Raw genomic sequence first — 25,044 nt, 5'->3', positions numbered from 1 at the left:
AGTGTGGTTTTCCGTTCCTGTTCTACCACTGGGGGTGTGTGTGTGTTGGAGGTGAGCGGGCCAGGCAAGTGTTCCACCCTTTCACAGGTGGCCATGTCACGAGAAGCTCTAATTGGGGAGGACTATGTGTTGCTCCGGAGAAGGCAATGGCACCCCACTCCAGTACTCTTGCCTGGAAAATCCCATGGACAGAGGAGCCTGGTAGGCTGCAGTCCATGGGGTCACTGAGGGTCGGACACACTTCACTTTCACTTTTCACTTTCATGCATTGGAGAAGGAAATGGCAACCCACTCCAGTGTTCTTGCCTGGAGAATCCCAGGGATGGGGGAGTCTGGTGGGCTGCTGTCTATGGGGTTGCACAGAGTCGGACACGACTGAAGTGACTTAGCAGCAGCATGTGCTGCTCAGAGATTCTGGTCTTTGAGCTAAAGGCAGTTAACTGGTTGGGATCTGACATATGGTCGATAGCTTCTGTGTGGGGGGAAAGAAAAAAGGGTACTCATGATTATTTGGATAGCCAGAGAGGCAGACTATGGTGGAGCTGGCTAGCTGACTCTTAGAATTCATTTCTAATTCTTCCTCTTTTCCTTTCAGTAATAGAGTGCCCTTAGCTGACCAAATGGCTATCAACTGAAGATTCTATTTCCCAGCCTCCCCTGCAGTTGGATACAGTTGTATGATGGAATTTAGGTCTATGGAATGTGAATAGAGTTGACATATGTCATTTCCAGGTCTTCTTCTTAAAGATGATTGCTCTGTATTTTATTTTCCCACTTCCCAACAGGCTTGAAAATGGTGACAAACTCGCCTTAGAAGTCACTTACTGAAGAGAGTTATTCCACCAGCCCTGGACTGTTGACTTGGAAGAAGAATACGACCATTGGTTTCTCTAACCCATTCAATCTGCATTAGAACAGCTGAACCTATGGCCGCACTAAGAAGGTTGCCAAAAAACAAGCCAAAAGCTAAGTCTTGTAAGTCTGAGGATTTAGGAGGCATGACCTTCACAGAAACACGTTTACATGGAGAAATCGGAATCCACTTCTGAGCTAACTTCAACACTGGCGAACAGAGCAAACCCTTTTCTTAACATCTTCTGTAAAAACAAAAGAAAGGCAAACATTTATAATACCTCTTTGCATCTTGTATTAAAAGCCATTTCCATCTTCCTTCTGGTTTCAGGTACACAACATTTCTTCATGACAGGAAAATAGTGTGGATATTTTAAAGTAATTTTATACTTGTCACCATCTGTCTTTTCTAAACTGTTAATGAAATCATCAGGAAGAGCACCTGCAAAAAATCATTTTCTCACACATCAATTTTTCCACTCATGATTGGTTTATTTAGCACTGGCATGGTGCCTTTAAGAAGCTCCAGGGATTTTGGTGGAGTAATTGAAATTCAAGTAAAATAATGACAATCCTTATAATATTGCTTTGATGTTACTGGAATGGGGTGGTGGTTAGAGGTCAGGTGGCCTGGGAGATGGTAATTCAAAATACGACCAGGCCTCAATGCACTTGTACAGATGGCATTTTGATGAGGAACAGGCAAAATTAAGCTCCCCTCACCCTGCCCCCCGTGCAAATCCATAACAAATAAGAAAAGGCTAGTTTAAATTACAGGGGCTTCCCTGGTGCCTCAGTGATAAAGAATCCGCCTGCCAATGCAGGAGATGTGGGTTTGATTCCTGGGTTGGGGAGATCCACTGGAGAAGGAAATGGCAACCCACTCTAGTATTCTTGCCTGGGAAATCCTATGGACAGAGCAGCCTGGTAGGCTATAGTACGTGGAGTTGCAAAAGACTCAGACACGACTCAGCAACTAAACGCCAGTTTAAGTTACAATGTAGAGGGTACTGTGAGGCAAAAAATTTTCAAAGCACCAAAGGCTATTAAACACCAGCATGAGTTGTCAAGCAAGATTATAAAATTTCTTCTAGACTGTCTCTACAAACGTATATATTCTTATAAGCCTAAAAGTGAGGTGTGGTTTGCTTGTGCTTTTTCTACAAGGGGTGGTGGGTTCTTCAGAAGATACACTTTTTAAAGAATTCTTTTAACTTTGATTTGATAAATTGTGGGGTGACATTATTTGTCTAAATTATAGACTTCTTTAAAAAAAACAACAAAGGTTTACCAAGTTCAGCCTTGGAAAATACAAGGAAGGTATCATCCTCATTGAGGTTTTTGTTAAAGTCAATACATAGCTCACTCATTCTCTTCTTCATTGCTTTAATTTCCTGAAACAAAGATACAAATACAGGATGGTAACAATAAAATGCAACATTCATTCTTATCTCCATCAGTCAAGGAAGCTTCACTTTTATATGAAGACTAGGTTCTGTACCCAACTCTCTCTACTTTCTTAGAGATGTGCTTGATAACACAGTTTTCTGCAATTTTCTACATTGTGTCCATGAGAACCTGTATGCAATATGTACAGAAAGGGAATCCTGGTAATGTGTTAGAAATCAGGCATAAATTTGTAAGAACTAAATATATTTAGGAGGTATAGTGAAAGCAGAGTCTGGACACGGTACATAGACAGTAAGTAGCTGCTGAGTAAATGAATCAATCTGGTAGCCTATTGATAATGAACACTTTTAATTTTTTCCAATACAAAATTTTAATTTAGTAAATCAGTATTGGGTACTGAAGTAAATGAAGCGGTAAGAACCGAGTAATTAATTCCATGGTTCCTTAGGAAAACAGGCTATGTTTTTAGTTTTATACAGCATTTGCAAATAAAGGTGATTTATGGGCCCTAACATTTGTTTAAGAAGTACTAGATGAGGGGGAAAAAAGTACTAGGTGGGAGATCAAAGAAAGCAATAGGAGGGAAATCACAAGAAAACACATGAGAGAATTTATTAACCTGTCCCACTCTTCTAAAAATTCTAGATTATAAAACTTACATAGACCACACAATTTCTCAAAGCGTGCTTCTCACAGGTAGCATCAACATCACCTGGGAACTTGTTAGAAATGCCCACTCTGGAGACCCACACCATACCTGCTGAAGAACAAGCTCTCAAGAGGCGGGGTCCTGTATAATCAGAGCTTTAACAAGCCCTCTGGGTGATTCGGAGGCACACTAAATTTGAGACTGCTGACTTAACACATACTGTGCAGTGTCGTCCTGTCCTGAAGAATGAGTTAATTCTGTAGCTGAGCTTCTGAACCTGGAAGATCTCATTGGGTATTAGGCAAAGGAGAACGTTTGAGAAGCTAATCTCTCCATTTTTAAGGTCCGTATATTACTCATAGAGGGTTTCATTCCAAAATGCTGGTTTTAAAACTTTCCGTCATAAGGATTTTATTACCAGTGCCCTATCTCTGTATGCATAAAGGAATGCAGTACAAGTTGACTATTAAGATCTGAACTAGCTATCAGAGGATGTACAGCGGAATGGGGGGAGATAAACCCGGCACACACAAAACAAATAAAATCCACACAGAATTAAAGAACAATTAACTTATCAGCTGTTTGACAGTCAACACGAGGTTAATAGGAGTTGTGGAATTTAAAATTATTGGCTACCAAATACATTGTAAATTGATTTGTACTATAAGTTATTTCCCACGTTACAAACACTTGTTTCCCAATTTCCTGTCTTTTCATTGTATTTTTTAAAATTTATTCTTTTATTTTCTAATAAGAAAAAGAAACAAACTCACATTTTGTACTTGTTCTGGAAGATGGAGCCCATTCCTTTTGCCCATTTTAACTGATTTTTCCAAGTATCGTCTGGCTTCAGGCTTTATCTTTTCCAGATCACAGGTTTCCTGAAATTAAACAGTGTGACAACCTCTTTCATTTCTGTTACAACAATGCATGGCTAAATTATAAACTACGAGGCCAAAGTGAAATTTATTCATCATCTCTGGTGGGCTGTGAAAGCACACAGGTGATTATGAGGCAACCCTTTTGGAAAACCTAAGTTCTTTTATGCTTTAGTGAGCTTCTGCTCATTTAAAACAGAAAAAATGAAATAGAAAGCTAACCAGAATTTCCCTGCCTTTCATCAGAATCAAGTGTGCTGTACCACTTGAAAAATGTGATAATAGGAATATTTGCATAATCTCATTCTGAGCGTTCTTTATGACTGAGTGGTCTTTTTCACAAAACATCTTTCTTATCACAAAGCATCTGGATTTAATTTTCTATCATTTGTTAACCTGGTTCCACTTGAGAGGCAAGAACAGAAATAATGGGCAAATTCCACAGAAATGGAAGGTAGGACTCTTTTGCCAACATACCAAACAGGGACAGCTGGATACAGCACCAGCAAAAGGCTCCAGAGCTTCAAAAATGCCTTTCTATTGCTCGGCAAGAAAGATCAAGGGACCACGACAAGCTGCATATGAACAAGTATCTGGGGGAAATGAGCTAGCATATCACAAAGAGGAGGAGAGCTAGACAAATCCTGTGAACCTGCATGCAGCAATGCACACAACACTCAGTAAAAAGCACCAAGGGCCTGGAGAAAGAGCAGAAAACTCCCCTGGCCACAGCCAGGTAATAAACACACCACATGTTTCTTTAAAACAGGTGGCAGAATATACATGGCACATCTGGGTGGCTGGTTAGTTTCTGGTCCCTGGGAGGAAAGAGGCTCCAGACAGATTCGGCAGGTGCAAAGGCTCCAGTGTGCCTGAGAGCTGATGAGGGACTTCGGCCTGTAGAGCCTTAGCACCCTCTCAGCTTCCGAGACCGAAGAGGGCTGCATTTGCTTTCCCTGCAGACTTGGGCTGTTCCCCTCAAGCTTTGTATCTTCGCACCTAATCACGTCTTGAAAATGCTCAGCTTTAGAGCTTGCGTGTTAGACTGTTGGTAAAGAGTTCTTGCTGCAACACGTCTGCAATTTCTTACATTCTGTTGCAGCAGGTAAACAGAGTTGTACTCCAACTGAGGGTATGATTGCGGGTGGCCAAAAAGTTCGTTCAGGTTTTCCTGCGAGATGGTATGAATCCAATCCAATCTAATACTTAATACAGCGATTTGTATCTCACTTTACCTACCAAAAAGTACTTTGTGCCATTGTACTAAAGTACTTATTGTGCATACATTACTCACAGTTTCCTCTGAGTTTATTCTCAGTGGAGGCAGAACAGTTAGACTTCTTTTTCCACAATAATCCTTTCTGTGTCCCTGGAGAATTTCCGAGCATGTTGGCATGAGTGGAGGTGGAACCCTCTCAACTGGTATTGGTACACACTGGGATGCCAGCAGCAGGTGGCTCAGGGGCAAGACACCCGGAACGGCTAGGGAGATAGCTGAGCTGGGGGCTGATTCCCTCAGAGACGGCCAGTAGTTCAAATTACAGTGTTCATACGGATTTTTGATGAACGTGGGCTGGCTGAGGCTGGCTTTAACAGCGCCAGGAAGTCTGTCCTGAGATGTGGGGCATGGCAACAAGAGTCCCCAGACAGGATGACACTACAGGTTCTAAGGCTGGGGAGAATCTAGGCGGTAGCTGTGTGCAGTGGAAGAGAGGAAAAAACAATCCCTGGTGAGAAGGGCCTGGCAAGGGCCAGGTACACTGTGAAGAACCCAAGGGGGAGGCTGAGATCCAGGGCAGAGGGCCTTCCCATCTGGGCAGTGGCCAAGACAGAAGCGAGGCACAGAGCTGGGCAGCCACGTGGCTTCTCAGGTTCCTGGCATTCACCTGGTCACAGGTGGCCCTGAGCTTAGGACAGAGGCTCATCAGAGGCCTCACCAGCGGACGTAAGCAGAATTCTTCCTCTCCTCCTATGCTTGATCAGCAGGTGCCCTCACACTCAGAGGGCTGGACTGGACATATCTGGTGGTTGCAGGGTGCTGTCTCAGAGAGCCTGGAAGGGCACTTGGCACAGTAAACTCAAAACTCCAGGTCTAAATTAGGTAACTGCTTATTCTCCCCAAATAGGTAACCCACGTGTCAACAGGATGTTCTGAGAAAAATCAGTTCTGAATTAGGTATAATCAAAAATGACCAAACTACACGTACTGAAATATTTGACTTACCACAAAAACGACATTTAACAAAAGTCTGATTCGATTATAACCAGACACCCTTTGCCTTTCAGACTCGAGGTCCTGGGAAATTTCCGGACATCTCTGGTAGGAGTAAAGCACGTCTAAAATGTGCTTTGAAAGCACATTCCTGTCCCAAAGCTGATCATAAGAATATTCTCCCTTATAATCTCCAGGCAAGGTCAGAACTACTGCCCAAGGATTTGCTAAGAGGGAATCAGCCAACACTTCTAGACGGCTCTGATCCAATTGTATCTTCCTTCCTGAAAAAGAATTTAATCTCCTTGAACTTGAACCAGGTCTCAGGCCTCTTTGGTGTGGGTAGGCAGGGGCTAAAGTTCTCTGAAGCCATTTTCAAATTTATATAATCTGACAGCAGGAGATCTTGCTTTATTATTTAAAAACTTTTTTATTTTATACAGGAGTATAGCCAATTAACAATGTTGTAATAGTTTCAGGTGGTCAGCAAAGGGAGTCAGTCATACATACACATGTATCCATTCTCAGGGGATCTTATTTTAAACTCTGTGGTAACAAGATTTAGTTTTCCCCAATGTCCTCCTGTAACTAAGAACTTTTATATACAAGTATGAGCACATAAACACATATACTCTTACATGTACACTTTTGAGCTTCCTTGGTGGCTCTGTGGTAAAGAATCTGCCTGCCAATGTAGGAGACACGGGTTTGATCCCTTGGTCAGGAAGATCTCCTGGAAAAGGAAATGAAAACCCACTCCAGTATTCTTGCCTGTGAAATCCCACGGACAGAGGAGCTGGGTGGGCTACAGTCCATGGGGTTGCAAAAGAGTCAGATAAGACTTAACTAAATAACAAAAGACTCACTTCACAGATAAGAAAACTGAGGTTAAATGACTTCCTCAATATACCACAGCTGATTAGCTGTAAAAGTGGGGATAGAAATAAATTCTTCTGTATTTGCAATGCCTTTCCCTTTCTTCTGCTTCTCATTTTGGTTTCTTTTTTCAATCACTTTTACTTGCTGTATTGGGGAAGCAATGGAAACAGTGAGAGACTTTATTTATATGGGCTCCAAAATCACTGGAGATCGTGATTGCAGCCATGAAATTAAAGGACACTTGCTCCTTGGAAGGGAAGCTATGACCAACCTAGACAGCATATTAAAAAGGAGAGACTAATGTCTCTTTTGCCAACAAAGATCTGTATGTCAAAAGTCAAAGCTGTGGTTTTTCCAGTAGTCATGTATGGATGAGAAAGTTGGACCATAAAGAAAGCTGAGTGCCAAAGACTTGATGCTTTTGAACTGTGGTGTTGGAGAAGACTCTTGAGAGTCCCTTGGACTGCAAGGAGCTCCAACCAGTCCATCCTAAAGGAAATCAGTCCTAAATATTCATTGGAAGGACTGATGCTGAAGCTGAAGCTCCAGTTCTTTGGCTACCTGATACAAAGAACTGACTCATTGGAAAAGACCCTGATGCTGGGAAAGATTGAAGGCAGGAGGAGAAGGGGACAACAGAGATGGTTAGATGGCATCACAGACTGATGGACATGAGTTTGAGCAAGCTCCGGAAGTTGGTGACGGACAGGGAAGCCTGGCATATTGCAGTCCATGGGTCGCAAAGAGGTCGCTCGGACAGGATGGAGCCACTGAACTGAACTGGTACTTCCTGTCAGGTTTTTGTGCTACTGTGGGGAGGAGGGCGTTCTCAGGCCGCTGCCTGCACTCTGGACAGGAGGGCTGCAGAAAGGCCTGCTTGCAGACTCCTATACGCTGTCACAAGAGTCTGCTTTTGTGTAGGCCACAGGGAGAGTGAGAAACCGCACTACATGAGAACACATTTAGACTGGGAGCTCCAGTTAAGGTCAGGCACTAGGGAGACAAGACAGACTATCTCCTTGAAGTGCTTTAAGTCCCACAGAGGAAGAAAAGATACATTAGCAAACTGTTAATCTGCAGTGAGTGAAAAGAGAGGGGAGTACTTGGGAAGCACAAGAGGACATTGGGCTGACGTGGAAACTAAGGCAAGGAAGTTGATGCTTTATATTGGATCTATTGACTTTTAAGCGTCTGACAAAGGTACAAGTTTCAATAGTATTATGACCAATGACTAGACTTGTACATTTCAAAATCAAGAAGGCATGGTAAGCAGAGGGAATTACCATTGCCATGTTGAATTTTGGGCTGAGTTTTTCCTCTTTAGTATGTGTGCTCTTTTATTTTTTTTAAATCATGGTTTTTAGATACTGGTTCTTGTATTTTAATTTGGAACCAAGTTTCCACAGCTGGTAGATCACATAATGCTTAAAAACATATACTTAATCCCGTGACCTATTCATTTACACTGTAACATTAAAACTTTCCTGTTGAAATCATTAATTGTCCAAAATGAACTGGCAAGATCAAGCCCACAGCTCTGAAAAAAATATAAATAATATTACAATAGATAATTGCATTTCTCAACTTAGCTTGCATAATTCACTTAATTGCACTAAAGAATTCTTTTCTTGTACTTCTTACTCAGCAGGCCACTATAATAAAATGTTATACACCTAGAGACATTGCACATTTTTCTCACCAATGTGGCTTTTTTGATCTCTGCAGGCTTCTTAGCCAATGACTGAGAAGCCTTTGTCAGGACAGGGAAACACTAGGACTTGAGACCATAGTCGCTGGCTTTTGATATTTGGACATTTTGTAGCTAAAGGGATGTGTTCATCTTTTTTTTCTTCTGATCGATATAAGGATACATTAAATGTTATATTTCAATGTAATATCTGAACTTTACAAATGACTATAACTACATATATATATTATGCTGCTGCTGCTAAGTCACTTCAGTCATGTCTGACTCTGTGCAACCCCATAGACGGCAGCCCACCAGGCTCCCCTGTCCCTGGGATTCTCCAGGCAAGAACACTGGAGTGGGTTGCCATTTCCTTCTCCAATGCATGAAAGTGAAAAGTGAAAGTGAAGTTGCTCAGTTGTGTCTGACCCTCAGTGACCCCATGGACTGCAGCCTACCAGGCTCCTCCGTCCATGGGATTTTCCAGGATAGAGTACTGGAGTGGGTTGCCATTGCCTTCTCCGATATATATTTTGAAAACAAATTAAATCCATCCTTAAACTTATGAAACAGAATATTAAAACACTGTTGCCTTTATCTATGTAATAGGTAACCACTCCCTTGAATTTTGTGTGAAATATTTTCTTCTAGTTTTACCACTTACATTTACATTGTTTGGATCTGCCCCAGTGGCTCAGCAGTAAAGAATCTTCCTGCAGTGCTGGAGACTTGGGTTTGATTCCTGGGTCAGGAAGATCCCCTTGAGAAGGAAATGGCAACCCACTCCAGTATTCTTGCCTGGGAAATCCCATGGATAGAGGAGCCTGGCAGGCTACAGTCCATGGGGTCACAAAAGTGTCAGACATGACTTAGGGACTACACACTAAAATCCCACTAAATACATTGTTTACTTTTGCTCCTTTTGGCCTTTTAAAATGATACCTTTTTGTATGCAGTGCTATGTAGTTTCTTTTTTTCACTTGTTGTTACTATGATTTTCCTCTGCCTAAAGGCAGAGGAACCAGAGATCAAATTGCCAACATCTGCTGGATCATCAAAAAAGCAAGAGAGTTCCAGAAAAACATCTATTTCTGCTTTATTGACTATGCCAAAGCCTTTGACTGTGTGGACCACAGCAAACTCTGGAAAATTCTTAAAGAGATGGGAATACCAGACCACCTGACCTGCCTCCTGAGGAATCTGTATGCAGGTCAGGAAGCAACAGTTAGGAAGGTCAGGAAGCAACAGTTAGAACTGGACATGGAACAACAGACTGGTTCCAAAAAGGAAAAGGAGTATGTCAAGGCTGTATATTGTCACCCAGCTTATTTAACTTATATGCAGAGTACATCATGAGAAACGCTGGGCTACATGAAGCACAAGCTGGAATCAAGACTGCCGGGAGAAATATCAATAACCTCAGATACGCAGATGACACCTCCCTTATGGCTGAAAATAAAAAACTAAAGAGCCTCTTGATGAAAGTGAAAGAGGAGAGTGAAAAAGTTGGTTTAAAACTCAACATTCAGAAAACTCAGATCATGGCATCCGGTCCCATCACTTCATGGGAAATAAATGGGGAAACAGTGGCAGACTTTATTTTCTTGGGCTCCAAAATCACTCCAGATGGTGACTGCAGCCATGAAATTAAAAGACACTTGCTTCTTGGAAGAAAAGTTATAACTAACCTAGGCAGCATATTGAAAAGCACAGCCATTACTTATCAACAAAGGTCTGTCTAGTCAAGGTTATGGTTTTTCTAGTAGTCATGTATGGATGTGAGAGTTGGACTATAAAGAAAGCTGAGCACTGAAGAACTGATGCTTTTGAACTGTGGTGTTGTAGAAGACTCTTGAGAGTCCCTTGGACTGCAAGGAGATCCAACCAGTCCATCCTAAAGGAAATCAGTCCTGAATATTCATTGGAAGGACTGATGGTGAAGCCGAAACTCCAATACTTTGGCCACCTGATTTGAAGAACTGATCCATTTGAAAAGACCCTGATGTTGGGAAAGATTGAAGGCGGGAGGAGAAGGGGATGACAGAGGATGAGATGGTTGGATGCCATCACTGACTTGATGGACATGAGTTTGAGTAAACTCCAAGAGTTGGTGATGGACAGGAAGGCCTGATGTGCTGCAGTCCATGAGGTCACAAAGAGTCAGACACGACTGAGTGACTGAACTGACTGAAATGAAGATTTAGTCATGCTGTTGCATGTTGCTGTAGTTTATTTTCTTCACTACTACAAAACATTCTATTGTAAATATATTACAGTGTATTGACCCATTTTCCTTTTGATGGAAATCTGAGTTGTTTCAGTGTTTTGCTATTATAGATAATGTTATGAATACATGTTCAATTTCACCTGTGGACAAATGCAAACATATTTTTAGGTAAATGCTGAAGTGGGGGTGGGGTGGGTGTGCTACGTTTAGAGAATATAAGATCCAACTTCATAGGATTAGATTTTTTTCTGAATTAGTTATTACTATTATTTTAAAAATCAATTTACACATGTACTAGCAGTGCACGAATATTCCCATTGATTCCTATCTGCAGAGATACTTGGCACTGTCAGACTTTCATTTTTGTCAATCAGTCAGTGAAGAATCTTACTGCAGTCTTTATTTGAACTTCCCTGACTTAATTAGGTTAAACATCTTTTTCATGTTTAATTGCCATTTGTGTTTTATCTGAACTACCTTTCATGTCATCTGCTCATTTTTCTATTGTGATGCTTGTCTTTTTAAGTGATTAAAGTATTACTTTATATATCCTAGGTACTAATGCTTTGCTAGTTTCACGTTTTGCAAATTTCTTTTTTTAGTATTTGAGTTTTTTTTTTTTTTGGTATTAGTGTCTTTTCACTTTATTAATAGAAGTTCTTTATTTTAATGTAGTCATGTTTATCAGACTTACAGTTAGCACTTTTGGTGTCTTTTTTTAAGAAATACTTCCTGGCTCAGATGTCATGAAGGTTTACTTCTATATAAACTGCCAGAAGCTTTAAAGTTTAGCTTTTTAAGACTTTAATCCATTAGAGATTGTTTTTCATTTGGTTGTGAGGAAGCAATACGATATTTTTTGCCCCACATGGACAGCCCATGTCCTTGCATCAATTACTGAAGGCTTGTTTTTTTAATTTGTCACCATTTCTCACTTCAGTTTGAGGAACATTTACTAAATATTTACTGTACTTTGTACCAGGCACTCTGCCAAAGATGCAAAATAAAATCAAATGTGACACCTTTTTCCCTCGAGGGCTTTAACATAAAGTCTACATGACTTCTGGCAAGTATTTACCAACCACTTCCATGACTTGGAGAAGGAATGGCAACCCACGCCAGTATTCTTGCCTGGGAAATCCCATGGAAGAGGAGTCTGGTGGGCTACAGTCCATGGGATTGCAAAGAGTCGGACATGACTGAAAGACTAACACTTTCACTTTTTTTCCATGACTCTTGGAAAGTTAGGGCTTCCCTAGTGGCTCAGACAGTAAAGCGTCTGTCTGCAATGCAGGAGACCCAGGTTCGATACCTGGGTTGGGAAGATCCCATGGAGAAGGAAATGGCAGCCCACTCCAGTATTCTTGCCTGGAAAATCCCATGGACCGAAGAACCTGGTAGGTTACCGTTCATGGGGTCGCAAAGAGTCGGACACGACTGAGCGACTTCACTTTCACTTGGAAAGTTACCATTTCTGAGCCTTAGTTTCTCTACTTATAAAAAGGGATACTTCACAAGATTGGGATGAGAGTTAAACTAGATAACTCTATTGCTGTATAACTGTAAAGCAGCATCACTAGCCACGCCTGGGAAGGAAGTAGAAAGACGGGTTAGTCTCATGCCCTACTACGATTTCATCCATCCATTTAGTCAACAACTTGCTTATTTTAAAGGTTGTGAATCAGATGATATTCCCTAGGCTGTAATGTGGTGTCCCTTGAATCTGGGAGATTGTCGTGACTAGTCAGTCAACATGGTGTTGCAGAAGTGATGCTATGTGACTTCTGAGACAGGTCATAAAATGCAATGCAGCTTCTGTGTAGAACATGCTGTAACATCCGTGTTGAAGCCCTCAGTCTCCAGGAAAAGAAGTCCTACTGCCTGATGCTGCCATGCTGGGAGGAAGTCCAAATTAGTCCACAGAAAGACGCTACATGGAAGTGCCCTGAGGGGATAAGAAAATAGAGACATCTGGCTGGTCTACCTGCTCCAGTCACCACGGCCTGAAATCACACGCAAGACTCCAAGCCAGAGCTGCTCAACTGACACTTTCCTGAATTCCTGACCTATACAAACTATGAGAGAAGATAAAATGACTTACTATTTTCAGTCACTAAGTTTTAGAGTTACATGTTGTACATCCACAGATAACTAGAATGCCTACTGGGCACACAGTTTGCATTACGGAACTGTGAAAAAAAGTAATTTCATGCTTCTATGCATCAATTTTAAGTGAAAATTAACAGGAGCTAAAATAACGTTTTATATCTAGCTAAGATAATACATTTGATTATTGGCTACATTGGGGGCCAATGTAGAGATTATTATTTAGATCACCCTTGTTCAGGTAGAGCAAGCCCGAAATTGATGACTCTACATAAATTTAAAATCCTATCACTCAGTCTAATGAAAGCTTTATGTATTGTATCATGGTTGCTCTATTTTTACTTAGAGGAAAGTTAAAGGAAAAATTAAACAGAAGATTTAGATACATCTAACTTTGTTAGGTATGAATGGTGTGAGATTTACCATCTATTCAAGCATCCAACTCTAGCAAAGAGCTGAAACTGATAGTTCTAGATTTTTAAAAATACCAACTGAAAAATATTACTATTTGTCAAGGTAGGTATTTAAATTCACCAAATAAAGTCCAGTACATAAACAAGCACAATAGTTATTTAGTGGGATCAGAGGCCAATACATACAAAATATAAAAGTTTAACAAAGAAATCTAAAGGGACAAACCTCCCAGATTTTGATATTTATAAGAAATCAGAGGTGGTGGAAAAGTAACAAAAACGGTAGACTCAATTAATAACATTAAGATTGCAATACCTTTTTGAAGCTAGAAAATCCCAAATGAGAACTCACAAGTCAGGATAAAAAAACACTTAATCAAAGAAAACTAGAAATATTAGGGAAAATTTCTATGGCACATATATAATATCCAGATAGAAAAAAAATTAGATTATTCTGGGATGAGATAAAAATCAGAAACTATAAGGGCCATGATTTGAATTGTATAGAATAACAACTGGAGTCAAAAGTTGAAACGAGGACAATTTAGTAAAAAATAGTCATAGAGTTATTTTATGCTATTTTTAAAGTGCCAAAGATGAACAATTATGAGTCATCATAGATGAACACAAATTAAGGGTGAAAAATGTCTGACATGAAAAAATAGCACATATGTCTTACATGTCTAAATAAATTTTTGATTACACATGCCACAGTGAATTACAAATAAAACATTTGAAATAAAACAGCTTTTTATTTCAATTCTTGTCATAATTTGCTAAAAAGAAAACAATCTTAGAGATTTTGCATATGCAACATGCAAAATTAACAAAAATGCCTAGGATTGTAAAACCTTGGTTGTTTTCCAAACAAATTGCTGAGAACCATGAAAATAAAAATTCAAAGCAAAGAAATGATGAAAATGCTAGGAAGCAAATCAACATTGGTGATGAAAAGAGTCAAAACACTCAAGGCAGACCCACCTAGAGATTTCATAATCCATAATTTCTGTGAGTCCGAGAAATGTAAGAATGACAGAGAAGAATGTCTCCGGCATGCAGAATCAAACAGTAAGTCATCAGGTTTACAGCCAAAACCACGTGATTATTTATAGACAACTCAACTCCATTTGAGCTGCAATTTTTTTAAAATTCAAAGAATATTTTTCATTAAACTATTAAAATCCATGATAGTTAAAAAGTTTTAGATTTATAGATGTACACTCTTTTATTATACTTGGTCTTAAAAATTTTAAATGAATATAATTAGTAGCTCAACATAAACCTAAGTGGCATAATATAACACTACGCTGTGCCCTCTATTATAATAATTAGACACAAAATCTAGGCACATTCAAATACTTTTTATCATTGGTCAAAGGCTTTTATGTTTTTATTGTTGGTTTTTTTTTTTCCTGTTAAAGGAATTATAAGATCATTTACCTTTAAATGAACAATTCTCAGAAAGATATCTTGTCTCATGCTCATCTCAATATCAAAACGAGAAAGTCTTTTGTCTGCTTCTGTACTTGCAGCTCGTACTTCTTTGTCAGAGGAGACGTGCTGGGGAAAGTCTAGCATGGTTCGTTCCACTGTTAATAGAGGAAAAAAACCACAAGGACTCATCAAGTTGGTATTAAGAAAAATACCTCATACACAGATGAAGGATTATCCCAATAGGGTGGAAAAGGCATATGAAATTGCCTGCTGAGAAAGCTCTGCTGAATGGGGATCAACTCCCTTTATTTGACTAACTACAAGCCGAATCAGATCTTTTTTATTGAAGATTTTAAGTTCAAGGCTTGTAGCAAAATTTAGTGGTCATTAATCAGAGTGGAAAAAAAAAGTCACTGAGTCATGATTCTGTGTGAGCGCATGGACTGTAGCCCAACAGACTCCTCTGTCTGTGGAATTCAGGCAAGAATACTGGAGTGGGTAGTCATTCCCTTCTCCAGGGTATCTTTCTGACCCAGGGATGGAACCCTGTATTGCACGCAGATTCTTTACCGTCTAACCCACCAGGGAGAAGAGGGTGGTAGAAGGTGAGAGGCTAGATAGCATCACCAACTCAATGCATATGAATTCGAGCAAACTCCAGGAGATAGTGAAGGACAGGGAAGCCTGTTGTGCTGCAGTCCATGGTCGCAAAGAGTAAGAAACGACTTAGTGACTGAACAAAAATGGGAGTGAAGAAGCTGGTAGTAAATGGCAGAAACTGAGATAGAAACGCAGAGGGAAGAGAAAGCAGTCAAGTCCCTGTGTCATGGTAGGATACAGGGTAGGGAGCTCTTGGTATGGGTAAAGAGATGATTTGGTCACTGGGGCTGCTTAAGATTTTGGACAACCTTCCAAATTCCAGAATTCATACAAATGTTTATGATATTCAGTTATAGCCTATGTTCTTAGAAAGCCCAGTTACCACACAGCCAAGATTGTTTAGGCATAATTATCCTACAAAATTCTTTGAGATAACTAGCATGATTCTTCATTCCTTATAATTCAAAGGGTCTAATAGTTATATTGGGGGTTTCCCAGGTTGGGCAGTGGTAAAGAGTCCACCAGCAATGCAGGAGATGCAAGAGGTGGGTTCGATCCCTGGGTCAAGAAGATCCCCTGGAGCAGGAAATGGCAACTTTTTCCAGTATTCTTGTCTGGAAAATTCCAGGGACAGAGGAGACTGGTGGGCTGCAGTCCATGGGGCTGCAAAGAGTCGGACATAACTGAACACACAATAGTTAGATTATAAAAATAATATATTTTAAGTGTAGGAAATATGGAAAATAGAGAAAAGTATAAAGAGTAAATTAAAAATCAACTATAAACTTAGTACCCAAGACACTGGACATTATTAAAATTTGTTTTCTTTCTCTGTCCTTTTAATGTTACTAAATACTACTCCTAAACATGATTTTAATGCCTGCATACTGTTACAGAGGGTGAATATACCATAATTTATTTAGCTATTCTACTAGTTGACACTTAGCAGTTGTTTCCAAGCTTCTGCTATGATAGAGTACCTGTTTATACATAAATTTATACATGATTTTTCCTATATCTGATTATTTCTTAGATTATACCTAAATGGGGAATTAATTATCGGGCTAGGGTATGCACTTGTTAGGGCTTCCCTGATAGCTCAGTTGGTAAAGAATCTGCTTGCAATGCAGGAGACCCCAGTTCAATTCCTGGGTCAGGAAGATCCACTGGAGAAGGGATAGGCTACCCACTCCAGTATTCTTGGGCTTCCTTTGTGGCTCAGCTGGTAAAGAATCTGCCTGCATGTCTTAAAAAGTTTTGATAGATATTGTTCTCCAGAACGCAGCTGTAACAAGAGTGTATGTTTTATAGCACCTCAGGCCACATAGTAAAATTTTTTACCTTAGGTAATATAATTCTAAGCAATTATGAATCATTAATCATTTAAGCAATTACAAATCATTATGTAAAAATCAATGTCTTGTAAAATTGGAAAATGAATTGTTGAGTCGGGAAGCATAAAATGGTTTATGATGCCCACAAAATGAAATATTGATATGTTTTTGCATCCTACTCACCTATATATTTCACTTCTATGTCTGCCAGTGCCTGCAAACAGTTCTCGTAAGTTACCTCCTTAATGTCAAGCATTCCAATAGCATCGTACACCTGTTTGGTCTGCGAGATGAGCTCCTCAGTTCTTGTTTTGATTTGCTCTGGTGAAAGATCCCATCTTAAAACATTCCTACCAGCTGCCATATAGGAAGACATTGCCTGAAGGGGAGACATCTCTTCTCTTCCTAAAGTCATTCTGAATAAAATTCTGGAACCACCAACTCTAAAAAGAATCAGAAAAGGATAAAAATTAGGCACTTTTTTGGTCCAAAGTCAACAGACAAATGTGTATTATTTCATTAAATTTTAAATTAGAAAGAACTTTTTACTCAAATTGAGCAAATTTCTTTCCGGTGAATACATACTCATGAAACTAAATGCTCTTGTATTTACTTGTTTTCTTGACTAGTTACAGAGTTAATGGAATTTGGACTTCCCAAACACTGAATTACTTATGTAACTAAATCAGAGAAATAAAGTTAGGTGTCAAAGATATATTATTGATAATCGTTCTTTATAAATTAAAACAGTAATCTTTCTTATGTTAATGTTTACATTTTTCTCTTGCTAATATTTACCTACTATGTATGTAAATTCAATATTTTGATATTCAGGAAGGATTTTCAAAATTATTTTTATATTGAACAATTTAAAAAATGTATTACTAAAATTTCATGTTAATCAACTATGTTGACTTGAATTTATGACTTAAAAAATAAAATCTGGTATGGTATTATCCTAAAAGATAAAGGGGAAAAAATTAAAAATTATACCAATCCTTTAACCCCTTAAAATACTGAAACTAAAAATTGATGGCGTATGTTTGCATATATAGTTATAATATGGAATTCTAGAGCTTCTAAATAAAAATATTATAATAGCTAACATTTATTGTGTTTAGGTACTGTACTGAATGCTTTTCAGTTAAAACTCACAATAACCCTATGAGGTAGATATTGTGGTTATTTTTCTTTAGCCAAGGGGGTCACTAAAACACAGAAAAGTTAACTAACTTGCCCAAGGTCACACAGCTGGCGATACAGTGAGAGCTAGGATTAAAAACCAAGAAGTAGAGAGCAGGAACCTACTCTCTTAACTAGAATACTCAACTTAATTCCTATTATCTTACAAGACCCTAAAACGACCTTATGATGTGGGCAAGACAATATTCCCCTTTAACGATGATGCAATTGAGGCTCAGAAAGGCTAAGTGACTGCTTTAATGTCGTTTGTTCAACAAATACTTACAAGCATGCGCTATGTCTACTCCTTGTTACAGGCACCAAAGACACACAGGCAATTGACTGGGACCCTCCTATTTATAACATATATAATTTATAATACAGGGAAGACAAATCGATTAATAGGCAATTGTGCTACACTGAGATGAGTTTTATAGGGTAAACAGGGAGAACTCTGAAATATCACAGAAGGAGCTTTTCTAGAAAGATTTTCTAAAAGGAACAATAAGCAAGCCAAGATCTGAACAATGTATAGAAGTTATCCAAAGGTAAAGACTGTAAGGAATGAAAAATCTGAAAAGCTTAAGTACGGACTCGAGAATGAAGAGCCTTGGGAATCACTTAAGAGCTCAGACCTACTCTAAGGGTCATGACAAAGTCACTGAAGGGTTTCAATCAGGTGAGAGACGAGAAAAGGTATGTGTTTTAAACTAATCACTCAAATTATAATGAGTTGAAATGTTTAGAAAAGAGGGCTCATTCCAGAGGAAAGCTGTGATGGGAACTGGGGCACAATATTATGGAATACCTCACTAGGAAATGGGGAACTGGAGTGACTTAGAAGATATTCAGGAAATAAAATCACTATGACTTGGTACTGAACGTATTTTAGGAAGAGGTGAGGTGGTGTCTAACCTTCTCTCTTGGAACTACAGGGACAGACAGAGGCACCATTGCTAAACTAGGGAAGTTAGACAAAGGAGGAGGCTCTCTGGTGGGACACAGAGACATTCAGTTTTGGATGTGCCAAGTCTGAAGCGGCGGTGGTGCAAGTCAGCAAAATTCACCACTGTTGAATGTAACTGGAGTGACATGGGTGGTTGAGCTGGCCCAGGGGAATCTGCGGAGGGAGAACAGACCAACCGGACTCTAACTCCAGTCTAATCATTGAAGCGGAAGGAAAGAGAATCAAGTAGGAAGGGTTCAAGGAATTGTGAAAAGTGAACACTGAAAAAGGGAGGAGTGAAGGACAGTGTGATGTATGAATTTCAAGAAGACAGAAAGTCTCTGTCGAATTCAGCAATAGGAATGTCACGGATGACTCTGGCAAGAGCAGTGTCAGCCAGGTGGTAGGGGTGGAAGTCAGATTACTATGACTGAGGGTATGGAGGTGAAGAACCGGAGAAGAGTGCACCTCAGCAACTCTCCACGGAGCTGGCTGTGAGAACAAGGAGACTGAGGGGTGTAAGGGGCTGAGACACAGAAAGGTACATTATTAACAGAGGAGAAGCCTTAGCCGTCTGACCCCCTTAACCATCTCTCCTAATAACTGAGGTCTCCTACGTGAAACATACTGGTTGACGGTTATACTCAAGACTGGCAGACTATTTTCCAATGTATTTCCACATTTCTCCTTCAACCAGCTGAGTTGTATATTCACCAAGAGTCAAGTTTATTTGTTACAAAACTGTTGATACTTATTATACTCATTTTCATGTAACTGAAGTATTTAACTGATTAAATGTGTGCCAAAAGAATGATCTGTTGTTTAGGTCAATACCTTGGGAATACTTTAAACAGGACAGTTACTAAAAGGCCAACCAAAAAACTACTGTTAGAGAAGATTTAAAACAGAATTACAAAGATTCAGCAGGTTTCTTAACTTAGATTACTTATGTGTGTCTGGAGTGTTCTTGCTTCACTTTAAAGAGACTGAAACTGGAAATGAAAAATAATGCATTTTTGGGTAGAGTTTACTCAAGGACAGTGAGGAATGCGGATCAAGTGATTCACATTTAACAAAAAGGCCTTGCTCTTACATAAAAATATTTTAAAATACTCATTTATGTTCTGTTTGAATATATTATTTGAACAATTTGTCATTTTTAATGATTCCGTGTGAAACCAGTTTTTTAAATTACTTATTAAATGACATCTGGGTTTGGTTTGGGAAGATCCCGTGGAGAAGGGAATGGCAACCCACTCCAGTATTCTTGCCTGGAGAATCCCATGGACAGAGAAGAGCCTGGTGGGCTACAGTTCATGGGGTCACAAAGAGCTGGACACGACTGAGATGGTGACTGCAGCCATTAAATTAAAAGACGCTTGCTCCTTGGAAGGAAAGTTATGACCAACCTAGATAGCATATTCAAAAGCAGAGACGTTACTTTGCCAACAAAGGTCCATCTAGTCAAGGCTATGGTTTTTCCAGTGGTCGTGTATGGATGTGAGAGTTGGACTGTGAAGAAGGCTGAGCGCTGAAGAATTGATGCTTTTGAACTGTGGTGTTGGAGAAGACTCTTGAGAGTCCCTTGGACTGCAAGGAGATCCAACCAGTCCATTCTGAAGGAGATTAGCCCTGGGATTTCTTTGGAAGGAATGATGCTAAAGCTGAAACTCCAGTACTTTGGCCACCTCATGCGAAGAGTTGACTCATTGGAAAAGACTCTGATGCTGGGAGGGATGAGGGCAGGAAGAGAAGGGGACGACAGAGGATGAGATGGCTGGATGGCATCACTGACTCGATGGACGTGAGTCTGAGTGAACTCCGGGAGTTGGTGATGGACAGGGAGGCCTGGCGTGCTGCCATTCATGGGGTCGCAAAGAGTCGGACACGACTGAGCGACTGATCTGATCTGATCTGAGCGGCTTTCACGTACTCACTCACTATTAAATGACATACGAAAGTGGAACTTCCCTGGCGGTCCCATGGGTAAGACTGTACCTCCACTGCAAGGAGCATGGGTTTAATCCCTGGTTGGGGAACTAAGATCCCATGTGCTGCATGGCTGGCCAAAAAAAAGGGGACATATGGAGCAAGGTGCTAATGGAGGTAGGAAGAAGTGGCATATGTCCCTGGGCAGAGCAAATTGTATGAGATAGGAAGAGAGACTGTAATTTCAGCAAAATCAATGAAACAGGTAACAATGTAACAAGTAGTTAAGTTCAGATCAGTTGCTCAGTCGTGTCTGACTCTTTGCGACCCCATGAATCGCAGCACCCCAGGCCTCCCTGTCCATCACCAACTCCCGGAGTTCACTCAGACTCACATCCATCGAGTCAGTGATGCCATCCAGCCATCTCATCCTCTGTTGTCCCCTTCTCCTCCTGCCCCCAATCCCTCCCAGCATCAGAGTCTTTTCCAATGAATCAACTCTTCTCATGAGGTGGTCAAAGTACTGGAGTTTCAGCTTTAGCATCATTCCTTCCAAAGAAATCCCAGGGCTAATCTCCTTCAGAATGGACTGGTTGGATCTCCTTGCAGTCCAAGGGACTCTCAAGAGTCTTCTCCAACACCACAGTTCAAAAGCATCAATTCTTCAGCGCTCAGCCTTCTTCACAGTCCAACTCTCACATCCATACATGACCACTGGAAAAACCATAGCCTTGACTAGACGAACCTTTGTTGGCAAGGTAATGTCTCTGCTTTTGAATATGCTATCTAGGTTGGTCCTAACTTTCCTTCCAAGGAGTAAGCGTCTTTTAATTTCATGGCTGCAGTCAGCATCTGCAGTGGTTTTGGAGCCCCCCAAAATAAAGTCTGACACTATTTCCACTGTTTCCCCATCTATTTCCCATGAAGTGATGGGACCAGATGCCGTGATCTTAGTTTTCTGAATGTTGAGCTTTAAGCCAACTTTTTCACTCTCCTCTTTCACTTTCATCAAGAGGCTTTTTAGTTCCTCTTCACTTTCTGCCAGAAGGGTGGTGTCATCTGCATCTGAGGTTATTGATATTTCTCCCGGCAATCTTGATTCCAGCCTGTGCTTCCTCCAGCCCAGCGTTTCTCATGACGTACTCTGCATATAAATTAAATAAGCAGGGTGACAATATACAGCCTTGACGTACTCCTTTTCCTATTTGGAACCAGTCTGTTGTTCCATGTCCAGTTCTAACTGTTGCTTCCTGACCTGCATACAGATTTCTCAAGAGGCAGGTCAGCTGGTCTGGTATTCCCATCTCTTTCAGAATTTTCCACAATTTATTGTGATCCACACAGTCAAAAGGCTTTGGCATAGTCAATGAAGCAGAAATAGATGTTTTTCTGGAACTCTCTTGCTTTTTCCATGATCCAGCGGATGTTGGCAATTTGATCTCTGGTTCCTCTGCCTTTTCTAAAACCAGCTTGAACATCAGGAAGTTCACGGTTCACGTATTGCTGAAGCCTGGCTTGGAGAATTTTGAGCATTACTTTACTAGCATGTGAGATGAGTGCAATTGTGTGGTAGTTTGAGCATTCTTTGGCATTGCCTTTCTTTGGGATTGGAATGAAAACAGCTTTTTCAGTCCTGTGGCCACTGCTGAGTTTTCCAAATTTGCTCTAGTAAAAACAATAGATGTCTGAATTTAAGAAACCAAAGATTAACCCTGATAAGAACCAGGATATTTTCCTGGAAGTGGATGGCTGATATAAATGAGTTGAAGAGTGCAGAGAACCGATAGCCCAGTACTGGACAGACGGTCTTCGGGAACACTGGAGTCAGCAGTCTGATGGCTGGGCCTGGGAGCAGAAAAGAAGACTGAACCAGAAATTAAAATCATCAAAGAACTGGGGGGACCAGCCTGGTGGGTGGGAGAGGACATCATAAGCAGGGTACTGTGAGCCTCAAAGGCATTTTTATGCCGTGGTGAAGAGGTATTGGCCTGTGAGCAGAGCTGGAAGATATCAACCTTTCCTCCTTACTTTGTGATATGCCGTGTAGAAGAAAGAGGGATATGCGGAAATACTTTCCTCAGAGCTGAATGGATTACAATAAAGGTTAGGAGGAGAAAAGAGGATCCAGAGAAAATGAAAAAATGGAGGAGTCTGTTTCCCATGGGACAAGGGCTCTGGCAATAACAAAGGATGAGTCCAAGTACGACCAATAGCTAAGCATGTGTTTTTTTTTGTCCAGCTATTCACCTCTTCCCCTATGTGATCATATACATGCTTTCTTCCCAGGGCCCATGCATCCCCGACCCTCAGCACTGCTGTGAGAGAAAGGGGTCTCATTCCTCCTGAGTCTAACTGAGCAGGCTGTTGTCCTTGACCACAGCTGGCATCCATCTTAGAGAATGAGTGGAACCTGACTTAAATGATGAAATAAACACTGCGACTAGAAGAATAAAGGAAGGAAACCAAATATTTACTGACATCACTGATCCCTTAGATCAACTAATTCTGAAGCCTGACCTAGAGCTAGACTTTCCAGTTATGCGAGTCTACTGTTGAAAGCCAGTTTGAATGTGGTTTTATGCTATTTGCCTCAAACAGGATCCTGGCTGAAAAGGGAATGAAAACTGATAAAGAAATGAGCAGAGAAAAAAACAAGAAATGAGCAGAGAAAAAAACAAGATATACAGAGGTCAGAGTATAAGACCTTCCAAGCCCAGAGGGTCTCCCAGGCTTGGTGGTGGCCTAAAATAACAAGAGATGTGAAATGTAGTGTGTTGGCTGAAAATTTCCAAAATACATATTCCCACAATCCCTCATGGATACACAGAACTGAGGCCTTGAAGGAGCGAGCCATGGCCCTGATTGGTTGGACTTCCAAGGAAGCTGCAGGACAGATGAAGAGGCTGGCCATGGGATCACTGAGGTAAGGAATAGTAAGAGGGACAGTGATGAGTAAAACGTAAGATTTCTACATCCCAATGCCCTGCTCCTTTCACCACTCGTCTTAGTACAAACCAACTACTACGGACACGTTTCATTAACGTTAAATAGCTTTAAAAGAAAATTGTGTCAAACATCTCACCGATATGATGACTTCCTCTGGTTTTCATTCGTTTCCTAACATTTATCGAAAGATGGAGTGTTTGGTCACAGCACACCTGATCTTAACTTGGTTAAACTGATGAAGATGTCAGCAGCTCTGTCTTGGCTGAATGGCTGTACCCATGATCACCCCTGTATGGCTTCCATGGCAACTAACAAGAAGCTACTTTAAAGTGCAATGATTTCCTAAATGTAGATGTGGTAAGAAGAAAGGAACAGAAGTTAGAGATCATGATTTCATGGTCAACAGAACACATGAAAATTTTAATTTTATACCTTCTTTTCTTACCGTCTTGGATTCTGTCGTAGTTCCATTCAGGATTTATAATTCTTGTTACTGAAGAAAAGGGATGGAGACAGAAGGATTCCCTAATACTTCTAACTAAAACATTCTGATCTATTGAGAATTTTTCTCCCTTCATTGTCTCTGCTCTCTCTCGTCCACTGTTTTTTCGCTGAGTATCCCTTCTTTGCTCCTTTATTATGATTTCAATCTCATTCAGTGCTTTGGATGCTGGTACCTTGATCCCTTCCCTTCAGTGTCTCCGCAGCCCCGGGGAACTGCACCTGGGGAGGAAACCAGTGTGCCCGCCGTCATTCTAGCAACTGCGCTTGTACCCTTGAGGATCTACTGAGGATTTTTTATTGACTTTTTGCAACTGAGAGCTACAAAATTTGAAAGCAGGCAACACACCGTGATCTTGTCTTTCCCTATAGGAGTTATTACATGCAGTTATGTGAACACGAAAATCTAGATTAAATCCAAGATTCCCACAGTCTAATTAAACTCTAGCTTTCCCGCCTGCTCTCCACAAACTCCCAGGCTATTATTTCAGTCCCAACCACACCTTCATTTTCTCCTCTGTCTTTGAAGCACTTTCAACACACAGCTCTGAATTTCTAACCAAGAAATAATATAAAATACCATAATAGAATTGACAGGAAGATGCATTTACTGGGACTCCGGTCTCCTGTGTCCAAACACCAAATATTTAGGTGAAGAAAGCAAGCGGCACAGATTTTGACTGAGATTACCAGGCTTAAGAGTTTTGTTTTGACAAATGAGCATGCCATTGTTACTGTGAGTTAATAATTGTCTGAAAAATTTAGGAAAATATTTTATGGAATGTATTTTCCGAAATGTTCTGATTGGGACTTCCCTGGTGGTCCAGAGGTTAAGAATCCACCTGTCAATGCAGGGAAC

At 40.4% G+C, this 25,044-nt stretch overlaps 1 protein-coding gene across 1 annotated transcript in view; it reads right to left on the bottom strand.

Moving 5' to 3' along the window:
• LOC113888568 (neurolysin, mitochondrial) overlaps positions 1-24,786 on the bottom strand; it is a 30,777-nt gene extending 5,991 nt beyond the window's left edge. Inside the window, exons 1-7 of the mRNA XM_027535628.1 lie at positions 24,130-24,786; positions 23,821-24,026; positions 16,865-17,124; positions 14,754-14,902; positions 3,685-3,792; positions 2,144-2,246; positions 1,134-1,294 (exon numbers count right to left, since the gene is read on the bottom strand). Of these exons, the coding sequence (XP_027391429.1) occupies positions 1,134-1,294; positions 2,144-2,246; positions 3,685-3,792; positions 14,754-14,902; positions 16,865-17,096 (753 nt within the window). The 5' untranslated portion in view covers positions 17,097-17,124; positions 23,821-24,026; positions 24,130-24,786. The remainder of the gene's footprint in view (positions 1-1,133; positions 1,295-2,143; positions 2,247-3,684; positions 3,793-14,753; positions 14,903-16,864; positions 17,125-23,820; positions 24,027-24,129) is intronic.
• Positions 24,787-25,044: the final 258 nt, after the last annotated feature.

Source organism: Bos indicus x Bos taurus, unplaced genomic scaffold (assembly GCF_003369695.1).
Source record: "Bos indicus x Bos taurus breed Angus x Brahman F1 hybrid unplaced genomic scaffold, Bos_hybrid_MaternalHap_v2.0 tig00000097_arrow_arrow_obj, whole genome shotgun sequence".
NCBI classification, from domain to species: domain Eukaryota; kingdom Metazoa; phylum Chordata; class Mammalia; order Artiodactyla; family Bovidae; genus Bos; species Bos indicus x Bos taurus.
This window is presented reverse-complemented; position numbering and strand designations above follow the sequence as displayed.